Source organism: Lutjanus erythropterus, chromosome 10 (genome assembly GCF_056507025.1).
Source record: "Lutjanus erythropterus isolate fLutEry1 chromosome 10, fLutEry1.hap2, whole genome shotgun sequence".
NCBI lineage: Eukaryota > Metazoa > Chordata > Actinopteri > Lutjaniformes > Lutjanidae > Lutjanus > Lutjanus erythropterus.
The window spans coordinates 29706536-29728463 of NC_139326.1; the positions used below are offsets into that span (position 1 = coordinate 29706536).

Genomic DNA, 21928 nt, shown 5'->3' on the forward strand with positions numbered 1-21928 from the left:
CTGCATAGGAAACGTGACTTAAGAGAACAATATCAGTGTCAAGGCTTTTGTTCCAGTATGCAACACTGTGTTATGAATGCTGTTTGTGGGTGTATTTGTTTACATTTGTATACATGTGAAGATTTATTGGGTACTTGAGATGATTATATTGTATATAATGGCTCTATACTGTACTGTATGTTTTCCTCCTTATGATTGAACACCCCAAACACTTTCTGCTCTGTCATTTCCTTATCTAATGGGCAAGTCATTTCTTATGGAGTATGACTTCCTATGAGTGTCAGTGTGGAAGGACACTGAACGTTTACAAATGAATTATGCTACAGATGGAAGCTTGTTAGTTTGAATCATGCACTGAAAATTCAATTTGCACCTGGATATTTACAGAGCTGACGAATGTGCACGACAAGATAATAATAATCTGTATGGCTTCAGCACCCAAACCAGCAGGAGCGCTCAGGTGTGGGTCAGCACCACGGACAGAGACACTGGTTGAGATGCGATGTGCGGCTTCAGAGTCGCTTGTGCGTCAAGGTGAGCTCCCAGACAGATCTTTTATGAAAGCGGTTATGATTGGAGTTACAGCAGGCGACTGCAAAAAAAAAAAAAAAAAAAAAAAAAAAAAAAAGACGGAATACTGCGTTCATAGAAAAAAAAATCGTGCGGCAAAAAACTTTTCGATTCAGCAGCAGTTCTTTTTCCCCTAAACGGACAAATCAGAAGCCCAGGCCTGTTTATCACGTACAAACCACTCTCCCACACTGAAAAAAAATACTCTTTGTTCACATTCACACACACACTGGGTTTCACTCGTGGTGAATGGGCGAAAGCAGCGATTGTGGCTTGCTTAAATTTAGACCTTTCTTTTGTGCTTTAGCATTCATGCGTCGCAGTGTTTCACGTCATTCAGTCACCTAACTCGATTGTTCCATCAGACGGAATTACCCGCATCACTCAATGAAGTACAATTATTGATTACACTGCCCCCCTCCTCCTCCTCCTCCTCCATCCCTCCATCCATCCATCCATCCCTCCTCCCTCCTCCTCTCTCACCACCAGCAGCTCTCTCTCTTTCGCTCTCTGCTTTCCTGAAGTACTGCAGCGAGGGAGGACTGCATCGAAAAAAACCTCTCTGTCGTGCGCTGGCAATTACCTCTGATCCTATTCTACTGTTAAAAAAAACCCACAAGATTTTTTTTCTTTTTTTTTACCATAAAGCGAAAGAGGAGTCTGATGCAATGGCTTACTATCAGCTCAGTCCACTCTTCTCGCCATAAATGACGGTAAGTAATTACTACTTTTCCCCTGAAAACATGCTGACTGTGCAACAGAGTTAGAAAAATCCAGTATTTTCCCAACAAACAGGTTTATGTTCAGCTATATTAGGACTTACAAGTGTTGTTTTATTTATTTTCATCTTTGCGAGCTCCAACTAACATCTGAGCCAGGAGACAGGAGTATCTCGTTATTTATTCATAAGTTTTTTTTGTGTCATTTGTTAAAAGTTGGGATGGTTTCCGGGCATGCTTTTTTTTTTCTCTTTATGTGGGTGCACTAAATAGCCTGTCCCCATCTGTCTCCTGCAAAAGTGGAGAAATGGGCATCGTTAAGTGAAAGTAGGCAACAAGCAGAAGAATTGCCTCTTATAGCAAAGGAGTTTCAGTGCCAGTTTCTGTACCTTTTTATTGTGGAATTAAATTAATTCTGTATCCAAATCTGTAAATTCTTTAGGCAAGGCAAGACAAAAGATTTGTAGGACATTCCAACAACCAGGCAACTCAAGGAGCTTTACATAAAAACATTAAGATAAAATGGCAATATTAAAAATACATTTCAACACAATTTAATTATATATTGGTTTATTGCATAAACCCTGCCAATGAATTTGCTGACTTTAACTGTTTCTGTAGCCTTTAAGTGCTTTATGATAACTGGAGTTTATAGTTTACCCATCTTTTTATTCACCAGCATATCTTCTTCAGTGAATTTTAGTCCTTAGCATGAGCAGACTTTTGGTTTGTTGGCTGCAGACTGTGCATGCTGTAGTGCAATCCAGCCACCTGCCCCGGGGCAGTTAAAGCACTCTGCACTGCCGCCAAAAAGAGGAGAGGATGCGGGAGCAGGCAACTGACTCATCCGTGAATTGCACCTCAAGAGGCAGTGAGCGATTGACAGGCACACAGCCGGTGAACTGGAAATCTGTGGCAAAGTGCTTTGTTTGCAATCTGCGGGCTGCTGTAGTTAGTAGTCCTGCTGGGTTAACACTGAAGGCGTCCATCAATGGGAAAAAAAAAGTGTTAGATGAGGTGCAGTGATTGCAGGTTGGAGAATTCATTCCTTTGGCCCACTTCTCATTGATTTCAAGTTGATGTAGGGTTTTTTTTCTTACATGGTAAACAAGAATCTCATTGTGATTCAGAATGCCCCTCATCTGCATTCAATAACACCCCCATCACAAGCGTCCACTGACCTGTAATTTTGTTAGTTTTCTCTAAAGTTTATGCAGCAACACACACAAGCTCTTCTGAAGGGGAGACATTTTCTATTCCAGGGTTTCACTGTTGAAAGGAAGAAAGGACTCAAAGTACAAAGTACACTGTGTCAGTGACAATGTGGTAGATATGAGAGCTTCCCAAAAAGATTCTCCTTGTACATTTTGCTGACATGCAGAGGAAAGTATTGAAGTGAATAAACAGATTTGTCATTATTTCAGGAACATGTTAAACCCAGTATAGTTTACATTACATTCAAGTAGAGCCAGATGGATATTGGATTTTTGAGGCTGATACCAAAGAGGGAAAAATCAGAGATTATTAACAATGATGGCTGATATAAGGAATTTTTGAGCTGTAATTAAAATACACCTTTTCTATGTGGGTTGTGCACCGATTTCGGAGCAATATGACTACTGTCCAGTTAAATATTTTAATACCGTTGGTCAATTAGGAGCTTCTCAGCATTGACACCTGCCAGGGAGCTCCTCTTGTCCTCATAAATGTTTCCTATTGTGCTAAATCTAAATCATCCCACACATTGTTTTCTGAATTATATGTTCTCAGTTTTCATATTGGTGCATATTGGAACATTTTCACCCATACAGATATATCTGTACATATATCGGCCGACCAATATATCAGTCGGGCTCTACATTCAAGAATTGTCTTCTCCTCACATCTGAAAGGGACTGAAGATGATGATTTTTTTCTGTGAATTCTGACAACCTTTGTAGATTTTAGGCACACATGCAGTATATGCAACCACCAGTTTGAGAAAATGAACAATTAATTGTAAAGAAGAACACCAGCCACCGCCACCTTGCGCAATCACTGTTATTGCGTCATTGCAACATAAAGTGTGAAGTCTGCACCAGACAGTGGTGGTGGTGGCACGTTATGATTTGTATCTGCTATGTAAGCACTGTATTGTGTCAGCAATGAGGTCTGGCAAGGCAGGGAGACCATATGTTTACAGAGAAGATCAAACAGACATCAGCCCAGTGCAAAAAAGCAAAGGAGACAACACACTTTCCTCTCTGCAGATCTTCAGGGTGGAATAGGAAGTGTTTTTATTATTATCTACAACTTGAAAATATGTTTTCTTTCTGTCTCTAAAGATGTAACATCATATGAATTAATTCTACACATAGTGCTGAACAAATTTTTCATGCGCTTTGTATCCTCTAATATTTTCTTTTAAGTATGTAATGTAACACAACTTTTAAAGGTCCTGTTTGTAAGATTTACAGGGATTTATTGGCAGAATCTGTCAGAAATGGAATATAATAGTCACAAGTATGCTTTCATTAATGTATATTCACCTGAAAATAAGAGTGGTCGTGTTTTTGAATGAGCTGTTTATATCTACAAAGGGCATGTGTCCACTTCCATGGAGGCTGCCATGTTGAACCGTCATGTTTCTACTGCAGCCCAGAGCAAACCAAACAGGAGACTACTTTTTGTGTTTTTGGCAGGGTTTGGGGCCGTAGGTTGTCCTACAAGTGTGGAAGGGCAGAGTGAGATGAGATTTTTGCAATCTGCAAGCTCACGCACTAAATGTTACTAAATGCACCACACTAGTACTTTAACAATGTTAACTTTAGAGCCCAATCAATATATCCGTCAACCGATATTAAGGGCCTGATATTGGCCTATCACAGCTTTCTTTATATATTCTGCATATCAAGTTTTGTATAAAGAATATTGGCTGATATTGGAATTTTTTTAACGCCCTAATATCAGTATCTTTATAAGCCCCAGAAATCTAGTATCAGTTGTGCTGTAGTTAACTTCTCATGGTTGAAACAGCAGATGTCAGCTTGTTGCAACGGCTTAATGAATCTGTGTGATGTAACATTATCACGGCTTGCAATCAGCTACACTTTTGAAGTTTTTATTGTCGGACGTGAAGCTCTGACTTGCAAAAAGGTGAGAGTTGAGGTTTGGGTGTTTTCAAACATATTTTTATTATTTAATATATTCTCATTTGCCAAAACAGCCATTTACTTCCACTCTCTTTATTCTCTTTTGCCCAGCCTCCACTTATTCTGTTATTAATTTTTCTCATATAACCCCCCCCTCCTTCTTTCCTGTCCCCTTCCTGGCCCGCCACTCAGTCAGTAATGGCATCAGTGTTTGATGAAATCTCCTAACGGAAGACGTCCCGGGCTGGCTGTGCCTCTGCCTCCCAGATGAGGTCACGGGCTCTCCGTTTTGATGGGATTACATGCGGCTCTGCCCACTTAGAGATTGGACCTGCTCTTTCTGATGCTAATAGAACAAACCAGCCATCAAACCACTGCGCTTGCACACGTCTTTGAAAGGGCAGGACACTGACAAGTCAAACCTGACTGAGATGGAAAGTGTTTGTGGTTCCTATAGGGCAAGGGACATAAACTGTAACACTGCTTCAATGTTTAGTGCACATGACATGTAAAAATGAGCAAGACGGGCAGAAAATTGCCACTTCAGAGAGCATTTTTGGAAATGTGACCATGATTTATTTATTATAACATTTATTGCACTAACAATTGTAGAGTATAAAAAAGAGAAGACCCAGCTGCCCTCGTTTTTTTGCATCACTGCTTTTTTTCCCTACTGTGTAAGGGCCATTGTCTGGACTACCGGACTGCACGCAGCCAAAAAAAGGCACTATTGATTTTCCTTCAAGTTCTCATGAAAAATATAAAGTATTTGTCTCCTCCAGCTGTTATGGGTCAAACAACCTGAAATCTCAGACCAGTATTGATTTTTTACTTCTTATTCTAACAACCTGCTTGCCCGTATCAATCTGTTTGGTGAATGCTGAGGTTCAGTAGATTGGTACCAATGACATCAATCCTTTTGACAAAGTGCATTGCTTGCAGGAGACTCTTACTGCGCTGATAATTGCTTCATTATGTTTTAAGTTCTTCTTAGTAAGCGTGTTCATTACCATTATCATTATTACGGTGTTATGTAGTGTGATTATTAAAATTTTTCCTTCCAAAATGCTCATTAGCAGCGTCATTACTGTGCTGCTTTTGACTAATGATTCATGATAAGCTATGAAGGAGTGTGTTAAAATGGACTGAGTTGGTTAAATGCATTCTCTGGATATTAAAGGTACAGTGTGTAAGATTTACGGGCAGAATATGATAGGAATGGAATCTCATCGACATAAGTATGTTTTCATTAGTGTATATTGACTTGAAAATATGTATTGTGCTATTGTCACCCTAGAATAAGCCCTTTATATTAGAGATGCCCTATTTATGTTTTTTTGCCGCTGATTTCAGATTGTTTAAAAGCCATATTAGCTAGATACATGGCCAATAGCGATCTATTTTGTGATAACAGTTGGTATGGCAGTGTTAAGCCAAACCAAGTCAGTGAGCTTTCCACAACACTTTCCTTTTTTTTCCTTTTCACAATAAAAGCCTTGTTAGGAAAATAATGGTTTTGAAACACCAGAGGGCTTTTCATTTGAAACAGATACTGGAGATCTGTGGTTGCTTCTCTAGGGAGGTGATCCAGGCATGTCCAACTCAGAGGTAGCCACGGGACAGATCGAGGGCTAGGTGGAGGGATTAAATCCCAGTACTGGCCTGAGAATGCCTTGGGATGACCTAGTCAGAGCTGGTTAGTGTGGCTGGGGAAAGGGAAGTGTCGGCTCCACTGCTGGAACTGCTACCTCTGCGACCTGCCTTCAGATAAGTGGCTGAAGATGAATAGATGGATGGATGGATACAGGAAGTGTTATATTAACAGTGCAGTGTTGTAACATAAATGGGGCAAACATGATTGAATAAAAGCAAGGCTTCATACTTCTGCTACATTTCTTTGTTGGTCACTAACATATATAGAAATGGACAATATGAAAACTCCTTAGAAGTGAAGATAAAACACCTTGATCGCCCTCTGGTGACTGGCTGCAGTATAGGTTAGAAATCCTGCCTTCTCCATCTTAACAGAAGGGACATGGGCAAAACTAAAACATCACAGTACACACTGACACTTCTTATCACACTGATGTTTGTTCAAGTGTTCATTTTTTTCTAATCAGCTTAGTTTGAATTGTGTGTGTGTGTGTGTGTGTGTGTGTGTGTACACATACACACACATATATATAGAGGTTGCAGGTCCTCTTCCGTGAAGGCCGCAATGTTGAACCGCCATGTTTCTGCAGTACCCCAGTATAACAGACAAACCAAACACTGGCTCTAGAGAGGCCCTTTTGTGTTTTGCATCTAGGTTGATCTACACACTTGGATTGGAAGGGGAGGGTTATGCAAGTGGTATTCAGTTGGTAAAAAATCTACAACCTCACCACTAATGCCACTTAATCCTCCACAGTGGACCTTTAACATAATTGCATTTACTTTCCCCAAATTGCTTGCCCTGAGTTGGATGCACAGCCAAAACTCCTGTGTAACTCTAACCTCCTCGTTTGTCTTTATGTTCATGCACAAGGAAATCTGGGGCCAAGTGATACTTGACCCAGTGTTTTTTTTTTCTTTTTTTGTATTCTAAAGAGGTTGAAGGAAAGCAGGGCCACTATTCATCATGCAGACAGGGGGTATAGCCAGAGCAAGGCCTATTTTCAGCCTTCCTCCCATGGTTCACAGCAACAGTACATACACTATATTAACACTCGTTCTAATTTTAGAGAGCAGTTATGCCCTGTGAAAGTATATGGATACAGTTTCTTACCTCTCTCCTCATTACCACATTAATTAATAGTAGAATAATAAAATATAATGAAGTAAAGATGAGATGTATAAAAGAAAACACAGGACTTGGCAGACATGTATGATGCTGGACTTACAACTAGGGATGTGTTGACTGGTATTGAGACTTGGGTCAAGAACTATGTTGGACTAGTGAGCTGGTAATGGTCTAAAATATGCAGGAGATTTTAAATGGAAGAATGAGCTTGAAAGAGAAGAGCAAAAGAAAAAAAATAAGGGAGGTGTGAAGAAGTGGAATGGAGTTGGGACAGCATAAAATGAAACACAGAAATAAAGCAGAGATTGGTTTGTCTGGGAGTGTTGGTGGTTACCCAGTTTGATTGTGATCGCTCCCATTGCTCGGGCTGTCTGCGCTGTCAGGGTCTCGTCAGCTGCGGTCAGGTGAGGTTGGTCGTCTGTGTGCTCGGGTGTCCTCTGAGCTTCATCACCACTGACAGGGGGCCTCACCATACACTCCATTGATTCCCTGACAGGCAGGCTCCACCAGGATACTTCCCCTTTTGCCAGTCTGTGTACGTGCGCCTGCTAGTTTTAAGCAAAAATGACATGTGATAGCCAACATGACCTGATCCTGAAACAATAAATGGCATCAGTTCAGTGACACTGCTGAACTTCTGACAGGGTGTTAGTCTACTGAGGCATACAAAATTCATTTTACCTAAAGACAAGCAGTCATTAAAGAAGTTCCATACATGACAAGAAGCTTCAGTGCTCCACACTCAAGAAGAATTATTTTGAGAAACCCTAATAATCTATGCCCACTTGCATAAACCACCTTAAGTTTCAAACCTAAGCTTGTCCCCTCTGCAAAATATCTCCCAAAGCTGAGGGGTTCTTTTAAGAGCATTGCATAAACTCTCCGAGTTTGTCTCCCTGCCTAAGTGTTTAGACTAAGGCTTTCATAGTAGTTCTTAATACAGCACATATGCACCTCAGTTACCATAATGATGCTTCACTCACATCATTCTTTAATGTTACTAGATAGCATTGCTGTGTCTAAAATCGCATACTATGCATTACATGCAAAATGTGTACTACTGTTCAACATAATTCCATGCAAATAAATAATAGCACATATCATTTCGGATGCGTTCAGTACGCATCATGCTACTTCCTGAGAGGCTCCTTGCTTGTTTTAGATGTGTAGTTGTTGTGCCTGTGCCGACCCGTGCCAGCAACAAACTAATTTTAAAAATGTACTCTGCCTAGCTAAGTGAAACTTTACTTTTAAGTTGAAGCATTATTTAAGTTACACAGAGGTGCTTTGGTCTCTGTTGTCACTGTGGTTACTGTTGTTGTTGAAATAGTATGCATCTCACTGGTTTCACAGTTTATTTCATACTAAGGTTTTTGACATACTAAAAAAAATCTCACATACAGTTTTAGCGCACTAAATAGCATGTTAGTATGGATTTTTTTCCCTAAGGCTTCCAAGAAAACTTTAGGGAAAAAGGGAAACCTTAGCCACTGTGGTTTTATGCAACCAGGCACTAGAATTTATACAAGATAGCAACCTTCTGCAGTTGTTACCATTATACAGGACAAGGAGAAAAAAGATAAAATCTTGCCACTAATCATATGTTAACCCTTGCAATGTACTTCTCACCAATAAGGTGAACAGTTGCATTTGGATGATGGAAAAAAACAGATTGCTAGAAAATCTGTCTTCATGAATCATCCTTATGACTGTATCTGAGGCTCCACGGGTGTCAATGGAGGTATTAAAAAATTATCAGTCCATGTGTAAGGAGTGTGCTCATGAGCACAGGAGTCATCCAATGAGCCAAAAGGGATTAGCAGAGTCACCTTGAATCAGCAGTGTCATTTTGCTCAGTAAAATTGCATTATGGGAGCTGGAGCTGGCCCTGTGATTTGTGTCCTCCTGACAAGGCTTCAGTGTTCATTAGAGGCTGTGGTGAGCAGCTCCTAGACACACGAGAACCGCACACACTGGACAGCTCTGACCACACACACACACACACACACACACGCACGCACACTGGACAGTTCTGGATCATCTCCACCCATCTCTCCTCAATAGGGCCTCACTGATACTGGATTTTTGGGGCTGATGACAATACTGATGTTTGGGAAAAACAAAAAAAAAAAATCCCTATATTGATATGTTGACTGACATTATCTTTATACAGATTATAATATATCAATGATCAACATTTGTGGCAAAGATGTGTAATGGAGGCAGGATATTTTAGAGTTTAACAAGAAATGCTATTGTCCAAAATGATATCCTGGCACTGAAACAGTAAGTTTTAACTGGTATTTTTTAATAATAATAGATAACTATAAAAGACACAAATAGAGAAAAATATATGTATATATTAAACCTGAATCAAGACAAATGTAAAAAAAAATATACATAAATGCTACTTCTAGAGCTTCTAGAAAAAATAAAATAAAAACAATCTCCATTATGTTCTGTTACAAATAAAAAAATAAAAATCTGTAGGCACAAATCAGACACATAGATTGAATAGCAATGACAGGCCAATGTAGTTTTAATCTGACTGACATTTAGGGCTCTGCTCTTACGTATGCAATCTTAACTGGAAATGTTTTACCAAAAAAAAAAAGAATAAATAAAATTTTCTTATTTAACTGCCTGTTTTAATGGTGGTATTGTCTCTATGATATGATAAATTAAGTAAACAAGCCAGAGTGATGATGAGTGATGATGAACTGTGGATCACAGTTTGAACACCCATGAAATCATGTTACATCATATGCTCTGCTGGGCCGGGGTCTCCTCCCGTCAGCACTGGCCTGCCAAGATGGAAAAGGGCTTCCCCATTCATGCTGTGAGCACATGCTCATATATGTGTGTGGCATCTTTGGATGTGTGAGAGAGTTTTTCTGTGCATCCGTTTATGTGTGACCCATTTCATGCGTTAAAGATACCTGGCGACAAAGCATCAGTGACTTAAGAGGATGCACTCTGAGAACTAAGGGTTCCAGAAGGGGTTAGGTTCTGCTCAGAACCATTTGCTTCAGAAGAACCCCTTTTGAAGAATAGATTTGTCATGGGTTCTTTGTACGACTGGGGGATTGCTGAAATACTCTATCATCATGAGTTCTTCATACCATAATATAAAAAGGGTCTCTGTAGAACAGCCTGAGTGTGGTCTACATAAGACCATTAGAGTAAAATTATGTTCTCGGTAGAACCCTCTGAGTGTGTTCTAGATAAAAACCTTATAATGTAAAAAGGTTTTCTGTAGAACCCTTGTGTATGTTCCAGATAAAACTCGTGGAATATATAAAAAGTTTATTGAAAGAACCCTCTGGTTGGGTTCTTGTTCGATGGACAAGTTCTAGATAGACCCCGCAGAGATGGTTCTGGGTGGAACCATTACACCACAGAAGGGTTCTTTGTAGAACCTCTCACAGGGGGTTCTGGGTGAAACGTTTCACAGATGGTTGTAGGTATAACCTTTAGTGTTGGGTTGTAGGTAGAACCCCCTAAGGGGGTTCCAAGTGAAACTTTTATCAAAAGTTCTTCCAGAAACCAAAAAGGGTTCTTCTGTGGGGACAAGCTGAAAAACCCTTTATGGTTCTAGTTAGGGTCTTTATTTTTAAGAGTGTAGCTATTGTGTATTTGTGTGTTTGTACTATGTACCCGTGCCTGCATGTGCATTTATCTATGTATCCACTCATGACCATTTCTCCTTTCCTCCTTCCTTTGCACGGATTAAATATGACAGTGCCGTTCCGGTTGGATCGTCACTCCCATTATAATAAACCAGCTCTTTATTGGGGGCAAATTGATTTCGGGCAGAGCCTTGTTTATTAGCTGCTGTTCCTCAGAGCTGATCATGAGTCAGCAGACTCAGCATCTCTGTTTAAAATGCTCGTCTCTTCGAAAACTATGTCCAACTCATGAAATATAGAGGAAGGAGAGTGCCCCTGGAAACTGAATATTCATTTTGAATAAAAACTGAGAGCTATACAGCCAAAGCTTTTTTTCCTCACATCACTCCGAATGATTAAAAAGTCCTGGGAGAATGGCGAGTGAATGATTAAAGAGGGTATGTGCTGTCAGTGGGGTGTCACCTGTTAGTCTGGGATAGTTATCGATGTAGCAGAGAAGACATGAGTTACAGGCACTATCTGATGAACATTCCCTCTTTTTTTTTCTCTCTCTTCTTCTTTTCTCTCTGATCTCTCCCCTGCCCTTCTTTCTCTCTTTTTTATCTGTCTGTCTCTTACCCTTCCCCCATCTCTCTCAGCTTGGCCAATGATTGCCACAGCCATTGTGGGTTATCTCCTGTGGTGACTGCAGACTCAAGAGTTTCCTTCCCTGCTGCATCTCAAGACCCACTGATCTCACCATTCCTGCAATTCCCCCGCCACCATACACTCACCCCTCTTGCCCCTCTTTCCTCTACCTCTAAGTATCCTCTGAACCCCTGTGAAGACCTACCACAATGGAGGACACTTACAATAACAGGACTTCCCTGGCTAAGGGGGCCAAGGACATGGTCAAAGAGGCCAAGCGGCATGCAGCAAAGAAAGTCAACAAAGTAGTGGACCGTGCCACAGATGAATACTCATCTCATCGCAACTACAGCAGATTCCAGGATGAGGAGGATGAAGATGAGGATTTCTACCGGAACCCCCCCAGGCAGGATGGAGAGAGCTACCATGAGAATGAGGAGGGTTCCAGCGATGCCACAGAGGGCCACGATGATGAGGATGAGATCTACGAGGGCGAGTACCAGGGGATCCCCTCGGACAGGAAGCATAAGGATGGCCAGGTGGCGCTGGGGCAGCCGATGTCAGACGCCACAAGGGACCGTAAGGTGCTGGAGGAGGAGAGACAGGCTGATGAGGAGGAGCTGGCCCAACAATATGAGCTGATCATACAGGAGTGTGGTCACGGGAGGTTCCAGTGGCAGCTCTTCCTGGTGCTTGGGCTGGCGCTCATGTCAGATGGGGTGGAGGTGTTCGTGGTGGGCTTCGTGCTGCCCAGTGCAGAGACAGACATGTGTGTGCCGAACTCCAGCTCAGGATGGCTAGGTAAGAGACCCAATGTTTGTTTGAGAGTTTGTGAATGTGCAAGCATGAAATTATGCAATTCCTTCAAATTTAATTTGATTGAATCAATTTTTCATGATTCTAAAGAGAGTTTACTGAGGATTTTTATCAAGCTTCAATTATAGACTTGTCATTCTGTTGTATATTGCACTGTGGGGGATAACATGTGCCGAAACACTTCATAAGTGCAATGATACAGTGCAACTTTGGTATGTAAAAGGTATGGCTGTATATAAACCTGATCTAACACTGTCTGCCATGACCCTCGTGATTTCACACTTATGTTACAAGGTGGAGGTGTGGAGTTGATGAGATGAAACATGTTTACCAAGCAGGAAAGATGAAATGCACAATCCAGTTGCAATGCAAAATGTAGACCTAAACCCTTCTAGGGCTTAAAAGTCAGGACATCTCAACCTTTGCTGCACAGATTTTTAAAAGGCAGATGCTGACACTCAGGCAGTCAACAATGCTATTTGCACCTGGGGGTGGAATGTGTAGCTATTTACACATGGGTTTATAGAGCCTATAAACCCTAGCATGGCAGAGACAAGCACCCAGGTGTCTGTAGCCAGGGGTGTAAATAATTTATAGCTGCATGGCAGAAATAAACCATGATCTTTTCCTTAATCTAACCAAGTGGTTTTGTTTCCTAAACCTAACCAAAGTGAGACTGAAATAAAAAAAAATATAATGATATATAAAAAGATGAAACACTGACTTCTACTTTCAGGCAGCATTCAAACACCAGTCTCTTGGGTCAGGACTCAAACACCAGTCTCTTGGGTCAGGACTCAAACACCAGTCTCTTGTGGAAGAGTCCTGTGTTTAACCCATTTGTCTACCACATCCTCTCAATAGACACTTTGTCGCTCTTTATAGCTAAACTATGTAAATAGCCGTACAGCTATAGCACGAAATAACTAATTACAACCAAATCTGAAATCTGAAGAACTAACACTTGCACACACATCAGCATAATCACAACTGAGCTCAAATGACAGGAACCAGGGGTGGTTCACCAGCAGGGTGAACAGGCTATGGCTGCAGTGGGTATTATCTTTTAGTATCCTCCGACTTCCATCGTTTTCAGCTTTGCTGGCGCAGCTTCGCTTCATTCTTAACCAGTCTGTACAACATGCTGAGTTGCTTGAGAACATGAGTTGGCTGCTGTCTTCTTGAATCATTTCTGCAGATGCACAGCAAGATCATTGAATAGTCCAAGTTAGTTGAGAGGCTGTGAGACACTTTACATTAAGCATTCTGATGCCATTTTCTGATGGGAGTTTATGACCTATACTACAGCCAGCCACCAGGGGGCAATTGAGACATTTTTTGTCCCTTTTTTGGGAAGCTGTCATATTGTCCATCTTTATATAGTCAATAGTATGCAATAAGTACATACTCTAACTGTATTTAATAATTCAGACAAAATTGAACCTTTATAGTATCCAAGTATTATCTATTTTTTTGTTTTCTCAGCATAAACACATTATGTGGTTTGAATTATTATACAAGATCCAAACTGTACAAAAAGAAAGGCCTCACTACGTTCTGTGGAATATTGTTTGTCTTAAAAGATAAGATTACTTCTGTGTATTTGTACTATACGTGTCACACTTTATCCTGGCTGTGTTTCACATGGATGAGGTGTTTCGGTCCACTGGTCTCCGTGTCAGGATTAAGAGGGTAGCTAGTATTCCCTGTGTGCTCTGTGTGTCGAGCAGGAGTCCCAGCCGTCCCAGTGGCTGCAGGTGTATAATCCATCACCACGGAGCTGAGTACAGAGGGCTGACTCACTGTGTCAGTACCAGAGTGGCGAGGACATTAATTCACACACAGACCTTAGATAGTAACTGCCACAGTGAGACATGACAATACATCAACTGCACCGCAACATCTGATGCAAAATTGATACAGCAGGGCCTCTTCGAGAATGAAAGTTGTGACTGAAAGTTAGAAAAATTTGGATTGTATTTGGTGAAATAGTAAAATAAGATATGTATATATATATATATTTATGTAAAATATGTTATTACCAGAGTTTGGAGGGTTACTTTGCAAATGTATTCTAATACAGTTATTATTACCTGTTCAAAATTGTAGTCTTAATGCAAGTATCACGGTATTAAAGCAACTTAACTTGATTACTTTCTGTAACTTACTTCAAGTAAACTGACAAAAACTTATTTTGGGCCTTGTGTTTTTACCCATACACCATCTCGGTCACCAGCATCATCACCTACAGTCCCAAATTATTTTTCAGTAGCAGTAGTAGTAGCAGTAGGCCAGACCAGAGCGGTGTTGTGAGACACATGGGGTCCTGTCTTATGCTGATCTAAAGTGCAAGTGGAAAGCGCGAGGTGCGATGGATTTAATTTATTCAAGGGTTGTCCAAATCCACTTTTGCTGGCTTGCCAAAGTGGCATAGGGGTATCCTGTTCTGTCCTGCCCCTTGTGCCAGCAGTGCACCTATCAGCTGTGCCATAGTATTTCGATTAATTCACAGGCCAGTTTAGGCCAAGCATGCAAAAAACAATCAGAAACTCAGCTCTCATCACCTTTAACAAGTTTAAGAAATTATGTCATATTTTATAATTCATTATTATCATTATTATTGTTTTGAAGCTCTGCTGGCTGAAGAAGGAGCCGGTGGGCAGGGCTGGGGGAGATGAGTGAGGAGTGGGGGAGAGGAGAGACTTCCCACGAAGCTGCACCTCAGTCTGACTGAACACCAACCTGAGCTGGATTGAGGTGCAGCTTCAACCCATGCAGAAAATTACACACAGGTTATCCAACCAGCATCAGGCTCTGACAGAGAAAGACATACCATTTTCTCCCAGTGTCAGTCTGGTGTTGTGGTCAGATATAACGATATAAGATCATAATTGTTCAGTCCTTGTTTTTCTGGAGCCCAGTAAACACACAGACACAAACATCACAGCTGCTCCAGTTGTCACGCTGACTGATCTGTTAAAGTTGATCTGACAGCTATGATCCCATCCTGTGTGCACTTTGCAGGTCTTTGCGGGTTGAGATTTATTGGGCTTCATAATTATAAATAATAATTCCTGATTCCTCATTAATGAGAATAATTTTACACATACACAAGTGTGTAAGCTGTTTAACATTAATGAAAGGTGTTTTGTGATTGTGGAGACGTGTGGGCACCTCACACGTGTGTGACACACACACCTGCACACTTTTAACTTCAATATTTACACTTGATTGCTGATAGAAAATATGTTCAAAGGCCACTTTACTAATCCACACTCCTGTGTGGGGAAAAGACTGAACATAAGTGAAGGTGTTTTGTGATTGTGGAGATGTGTGTGTATGCCTCGGCTAAACGTGCTGGGTGCTATCTTGTGCAGACAGACTGACTGCGGTACAGACTTTGCATTCTGACCAGGTTTTAGCCAGTCTAAAGTGCAAATGGTTTTTAGTCCAATGTGCGGAGCACAACATAGCAAATGCGCCTGGCCACGCCTTCATTTTGTCATCATTTTTAGACCTCCCACCCATGGCCACACAGACCAGACACAAGTTCATTTGCAGCTATCTTGCAGACGTGGCAAACATGGTAACTGCGCCAGTGTAAGATAGCAAATCCACCTGCGCCACCAGCGCAACAGCTTTGCACCACATGTAAGAATTGGCCCAGGAAGTGTTGTAATATTGGCGCATATCGTTCTTTATTTTAAAATGTATTTTAAAATTGTAATCCTTCCAATCTGATTACATCTTTTTAAAATCTGTAATACTAACTCTAATGGAATATATTTACCTTTTTTTGTATCGTAATTACTTAATAATACTTAACCTACTTTTGTTTATACATGTTTATTCCAGATAACAAAAATAATTAGCGTTTTATGATATCTTATGTATCTTACAAATATTTCTCAGCTTGGCAGTATAAATATCATACTCATTGTATTATTTAGTAATATGTTCGTATGGAGTTGTCACTGTGAAATCCTCACAAGATGTTGTGTACGGTGCACCTTCATTTTTCTGTCTCTTTCCAAGTATCCATGTAAACTCTTTTCTGCCTCTCTAGCCAAACAAAGTCCTGCAGGCATTCATGCTCTACGCTCTGCTTCTTCTTGTTCGTGACTCTATCCCCCATCCCCTGTCCCTCCCTCTCACCCTCCATTCTCTATGTGCCTCTCTTTTCTTCTGCCGTCCTCCCCCATTCTCCTCTCCTTTCTCCTACTGATTGCCCCCAGGCTCCTCCCTGTTGAGGTACACATGATTGGTGTGCGTGTGGGTGGGTGTGTGCGTGTGTGTGTGTGTGTGTGTGCGTGTCTGAGCATAGCCTACATGATTACTATGACCTTGTTGGTATCCATTTGGAGTTTTCCAGAGTAATTACACTTAATTACACCTAACAAAGTGAATTGATGTTTTACAGGTGCCATGGTAATACTTCATCCCCTTGAAGTGCAGAAATAAACAACAGCCAGTTAAATCTGTGGATGAATTTAACTAGGCTGGTCTGTACTGTATGTATAACCTTTATTAACCCAAGCAGGACAACAAAGTTCTTATTTTGCTGTGACAGCTTTACAATAAGATGTTTCTGCTTCACTAGTGACTCAGCTGGTTGGTTGTGGCTGAATGGAAGGGGTTGTTCCACCTGTGTTACACCCACCTCATGATACTCCTCACATTTCCATGCACTAAAATAATTAGATTACAGTTGACTGTTTCTGATGGAACCAGACAGCACATGCTATATGCAGGGAATGTGACTGGGATATACGTAGGATTAGAGAAACCTCATTTCCATGAGGAAATGTTTCTTGGACATGTATAACCACTTTCTAAATGGCTTTTTATGTGTGAGCAGGTACATCACAAATATTTTTTTAAGTACTGTATCACTGACTATGTTTACATGCACACTTTTTTTCTACTACAATACATAATATGACAGTTTACTGAATTTGACACTGTTTGATCCTGTTTGGATATTCCGACTTAAGCCTTATTCTAAATTTAGCATTTTCTGATAAGACATGTGGGATATGCTGGTATTATTCAGGTTTTAGGAACATCTTTAGACATGCAGAAAGAAGGTCAAAGGTAGAGGAGAAATGTGATTACTAACCTGCCCATGATTACGCAGATTTGCTGCAGCTAGGTTAGTAGGATGCATGTAAATATGTTCTCAGATTTGCTCCATAACTTGAATTTTCAGAGTAGCCTTGTTTCTTGTGTACATGTAGTCGTGGCGATTGATAGTTGAAAAGAGGTGGATGGTGAAGCTTTGTGTTTCAGGCAGGGCATGTGTTAGTATACATGGTCAAAAATGGAGTGAGCTATGAAGTATAAATACCCCAAACCCAAAAATAAATGAAGAGTTCATTTGCAAAAACAATTATTTATTTTCCTAAACCATGTTTTTTTATGGTGCACTCCAAGGAATATTAATCAAACAGAATTGTTTTGATGAGATATCTTTTTTTCATAAATCATGTTTTTTTAATTGTGCACTCAGGGGAATATCAATCAAAGTAGTGGTTTGTTTATCTGTTTGTGCAAATTAATTCAGATAGCTTTCAAATAGTTGACTGTTGACCAAAGCACAGGATAAAATATTTGTTTTATTGGAAATTTTAGTTAACACCGTGAAAACATTTGAATTACATAGTTTTGAAAATAACCATTTGGTGTTTGGTTAGTTCCACCTGAGCTGGACTCCCATCATAGTTGCATTGTGCAGCTCCATTAACCACAGAACAGGCAGAGACAGAGGCAAGCTGTACGGACTGAGCTGAGCGTAATGGGATAATGCAGTATGAAAAAATGCAAAGGCCTGAATAGGATGGATGAGTGAAATGCTGATTAGATTACAGAATTCACTTTGGCCCTACCGGTATCCCTCGCTTGCAGGAATCTTTAATGCTACATGGGAATGAAGGATGGAGAGTTGGTGTAGGAGGGGTGGGGGGTGAAATGCTGTCTGTACTTTAAATTAGAGTGAGTGGACGATGTGGGAAGGAAGCAGGAGGGAAAACAAGCGCTGTGAGATGCAATATGTGTGATGAACAGGGGAGAGGAGACGAGAGGAGGAGGGACAGCTCTGAAGCAGAGAGATTGCCAAGTTAGAGCGGAGTAATGGGGAGAGAGGTGTGGGTGGATGGGAGCAAAGAGGTGGCAGATTGGTGGTATTCAGTACAGCAACAATGTGAGGGAGAGGCTCAGCTATCATCTCAGACACAACAGACAATGGGAGCGCATCACCCTATCATTACTTATTTGTTCTCTCTTTCCCCTGCTGAGACTCCTCTCATTTCTCTGACTCTGTCAACTCAGCTCTCCTCGTGTTCATTTAACATCCACCTCTCCCTCTATGCCACCGATACTTTCCCCTTCTCCCTTGAGCCTCCTCTTTATTCACCTTAACTTTCCTCTCCTTTGATCGCTTGTACCTTTGTCTTTCTTAACCTTCTTTTCAGTGGTGGACACGGACTGTCTGTGGCAGGGGCAAAAAAATAATAAAAAGTGCCCCAGCTGTAAGTGGTGGGGCACCAAAGTGATGCACTTTACCATATTTTCTCCACAGGAAGAGCACCATAAAAAACACTTCATCACGTTTTGTCCACTGGGAGCACACACTAGAAGACACTTTATCGTGTTTTGCCTACTGGAAGGGCACTCTAGGGCACTTTATCATTTTTTGTCCACTGGAAGCTCACACTAGAGGGTAATTTATTACATTTTGTCCACAGGAAAGGCACTTTAGGGGCACTTTTTCAACCTTTTGTCTGCTGTAAGGGCAGTCTGAAGAGTACTTCATCATACTTTGTCCACCAGAAGGGCACCGTAGAATTCACATTTTGTCCACTGGAGAGGCAATGAAGAGGCCATTCTACCACATCGGCTTGGAAATGACCCCTTCAGTACCCTCTTGAGTTCAACTGTTTCCCTCCTCTCTTGATCCCCTTCTTTATTTCATCCGTACTTCTCTGCCTTCTGATCTCTTGTACCCTTTTCTTTCTTGGGCTTTTTTGTGTCCCAGCATCACTCCCTGTCTCTTCTCAAGCTCCGTTTCTACAGCATTTCTCCCCCTCTTCCTCCCTGTCTGTACGAGCCAGCTGGCAGGCTGTGTGGGGCTGTGTGGTCCAGGGGCAGTTGAGCATGGCTAAACTGCAGTAAGATCGTAGCGTCACTGCGGAGATTACACTACTTGAGTAGTGCAGCTCCACATTGTGTGGGAGAATGTGACTGTGTCTGTATGGGAGAAGAAGGTGGGAGTGTGTGACGGGACTGAGTGTGTGTGCACGCATATGGACCAAACCTGCTGCCACCAGCAATATCAGCCACAAGTAAAGCATGTCTAACTGCTCGCTCTTATCGGGGGTTCATAGCATCACTATATTTCATGCGAATTATCCACAGTCTTTAATGTAATGAAGGTTGTATCATTACTGCCGCTGAGTGAGTCATTTTAAACCCTGCACTCTAAGCCCTACAATAGGCTACTTTCATATAGATTTCATTGAAATCCTGCCCCCACTGATATGACTTAAATATGACAAAAAAGCTTCAATCTCTTTTTCTGCGGAGGTGGCAGAAGACGGAGGCATGAATCCGATCAAACTGACACGATGTAGTACAAATGTGATTACACGCTGCTCAGTGTAAAGGAGAGGATGACAGTGGAGCAAAGAGGAAACTAAGGCAAATAAATGAGAAGGGGTGCACAGAGGAGAAGAGAGGAACAGGGGTGAAGAGGGTAGAAAAGGAGGAGAAATGAGGAAGAGAAATGAGAAGCGAGCCAAGAAATTGGAAAGCAATAGGAGAAGACACAAGCTGAGAGAAAGAAATGGAGGAAAGGTTGACAAGAGAGGTGCAAAACAGGAGTGGAGATAAAATAAGATCAAAGTGAAGAGAGAGAAAAGAGTAGAAAAATATCAAACTGGGAGAGTCAACAGGCATGCTGTTGTATGATAGTATCATCATTATGAATAAAACAGGACGGGTGTTTTGCGCAGCGCTGAAACAGTTTGCACCACTAAGAGTGAAGAGCATCAAAGCATGAAATCAGAGAAGAGGTCGTGATGCAGCTCGGCGCTCCCACGGGTCTCAGGGGGCTCCTCGGGATGTGACAGGACAGAAAACACTGCACCAGGGCCTTCCCTTTCCTCCCCCTCTCTCGCCCTATCTGGCAATTACTGAACTCTCCTCCCTCATTACCTTTTTTTTCTCTTCTGTCGCCCCCCTTTCATTGCTTTTGCTCTTTCTTCTGCAGCTCACACATTTGATTTGCTTGCATTTGTGCTTGCTCCTGTATAAATTTTCATTTTTTATCTTCCCTCCTTCATCTAGTTCCCCAGTGGCTACTTTAGCTACACCAAAAGAGATTAGATGTATTTGTAATATTTTAATCTGTGAATTTGATTTACTCTTTGGTCCTGTGTGTGTGTGTGTGTGTGTGTGTGTGTGTGTGTGTGTGTGTGTGTGTGTGTGTGTGATTGTAGCAGTGTTTTACTCCACATCTGAGCCTAAAACACCAACATCATGGGATTTGTCTTGTGTTTAGAGCGTGCCTGTGAATATTTTCTGAATATTAACCATTCCTGAAGATGTGTTTTGACATCTCAATGGAGTGTCACGGGACAAAACCTTTTGCTTCTGCCTGAGAGGTCTCCTGACACACTGTCATTTTCTGACGGTGCTCAGAGTCTATATGGGTCATCAAGTCCAAATTCACTGCTGGTTTGCACACTCTTATGGTGAAACAGTCTGTACCAGTTGGCATCTTGAAATTAGACAGAACTGAGCTGAAGTCTATAATGTATCCTGCTTCTGCAGGCCTGAGAAAAGACAGACATTTATAGCCCCACTGAATCAATGGCAGGGCAGTAGTGGGCGATTGCTCTCAGGGAAGGTTTTTCATTAATCAGAATACTCCGATTGGAGCTCTTGTGGTCCAATCTTATGATTTCCAATGTGTTCAGTATTGACTGACTGTAGTGTGAGCATCAGTCTAATGAAATACTGAAACATTTTGTGGGTGATGTCCGTTACTGTTAAATTCAAGTGGATGGTGATTATTCACTGAGGAAATAACAACACCAAATGTACACTTGCAAATGTGTTCATTTATTGAAAATGATTTGTGATAAACACTATTTCATAACCACACCCCAGCAAAGACATAAGACATTTATCCTCTTATTTCCTAAAAAACAAACAAACATATCAGTCATTAACCTTTAAAATGTGAGTTTAATTCATGGACTCCTCACTTTTTAAAGGTTCAGTGTTTAAGATTTACAGGGATCTATTAGCAGAATATGGCAGAAATGAAATAATATTCACATGCATGTTTTCATTAGTCATCACCTGAAAATAAAAATCGTGGATCTTCTTCAGAAGACACTACAAAATTCCACCAAACTCTGCGCACTGGTCCTTTAACACAACACCTAACCTTGAACAGCACAGCAGGTTTAGTCAGAACGCAGTGTTGTCGGGTTCCACCACCACTATTACATGTCTGTTATCTTTAAGAACATAAAAAAAACCCCACACAGGCGTCAAAGTGTTTATCTGTAACTGTGAAATATAAAGCACTCCCCGGGGCACCCACGTATTACTCAGCCTGTGTCAAAAAAATGTCACTTAAATTCATGT

At 41.2% G+C, this 21928-nt stretch overlaps 1 protein-coding gene across 1 annotated transcript in view; it reads left to right on the forward strand.

The window, feature by feature from the left end:
- Positions 1 to 1066: 1066 nt before the first annotated feature.
- sv2ca (synaptic vesicle glycoprotein 2Ca) overlaps positions 1067 to 21928 on the forward strand; it is a 43482-nt gene continuing 22620 nt past the window's right edge. Inside the window, exons 1-2 of the mRNA XM_084728991.1 lie at positions 1067 to 1283; positions 11470 to 12259. Of these exons, the coding sequence (XP_084585117.1) occupies positions 11668 to 12259 (592 nt within the window). The 5' untranslated portion in view covers positions 1067 to 1283; positions 11470 to 11667. The remainder of the gene's footprint in view (positions 1284 to 11469; positions 12260 to 21928) is intronic.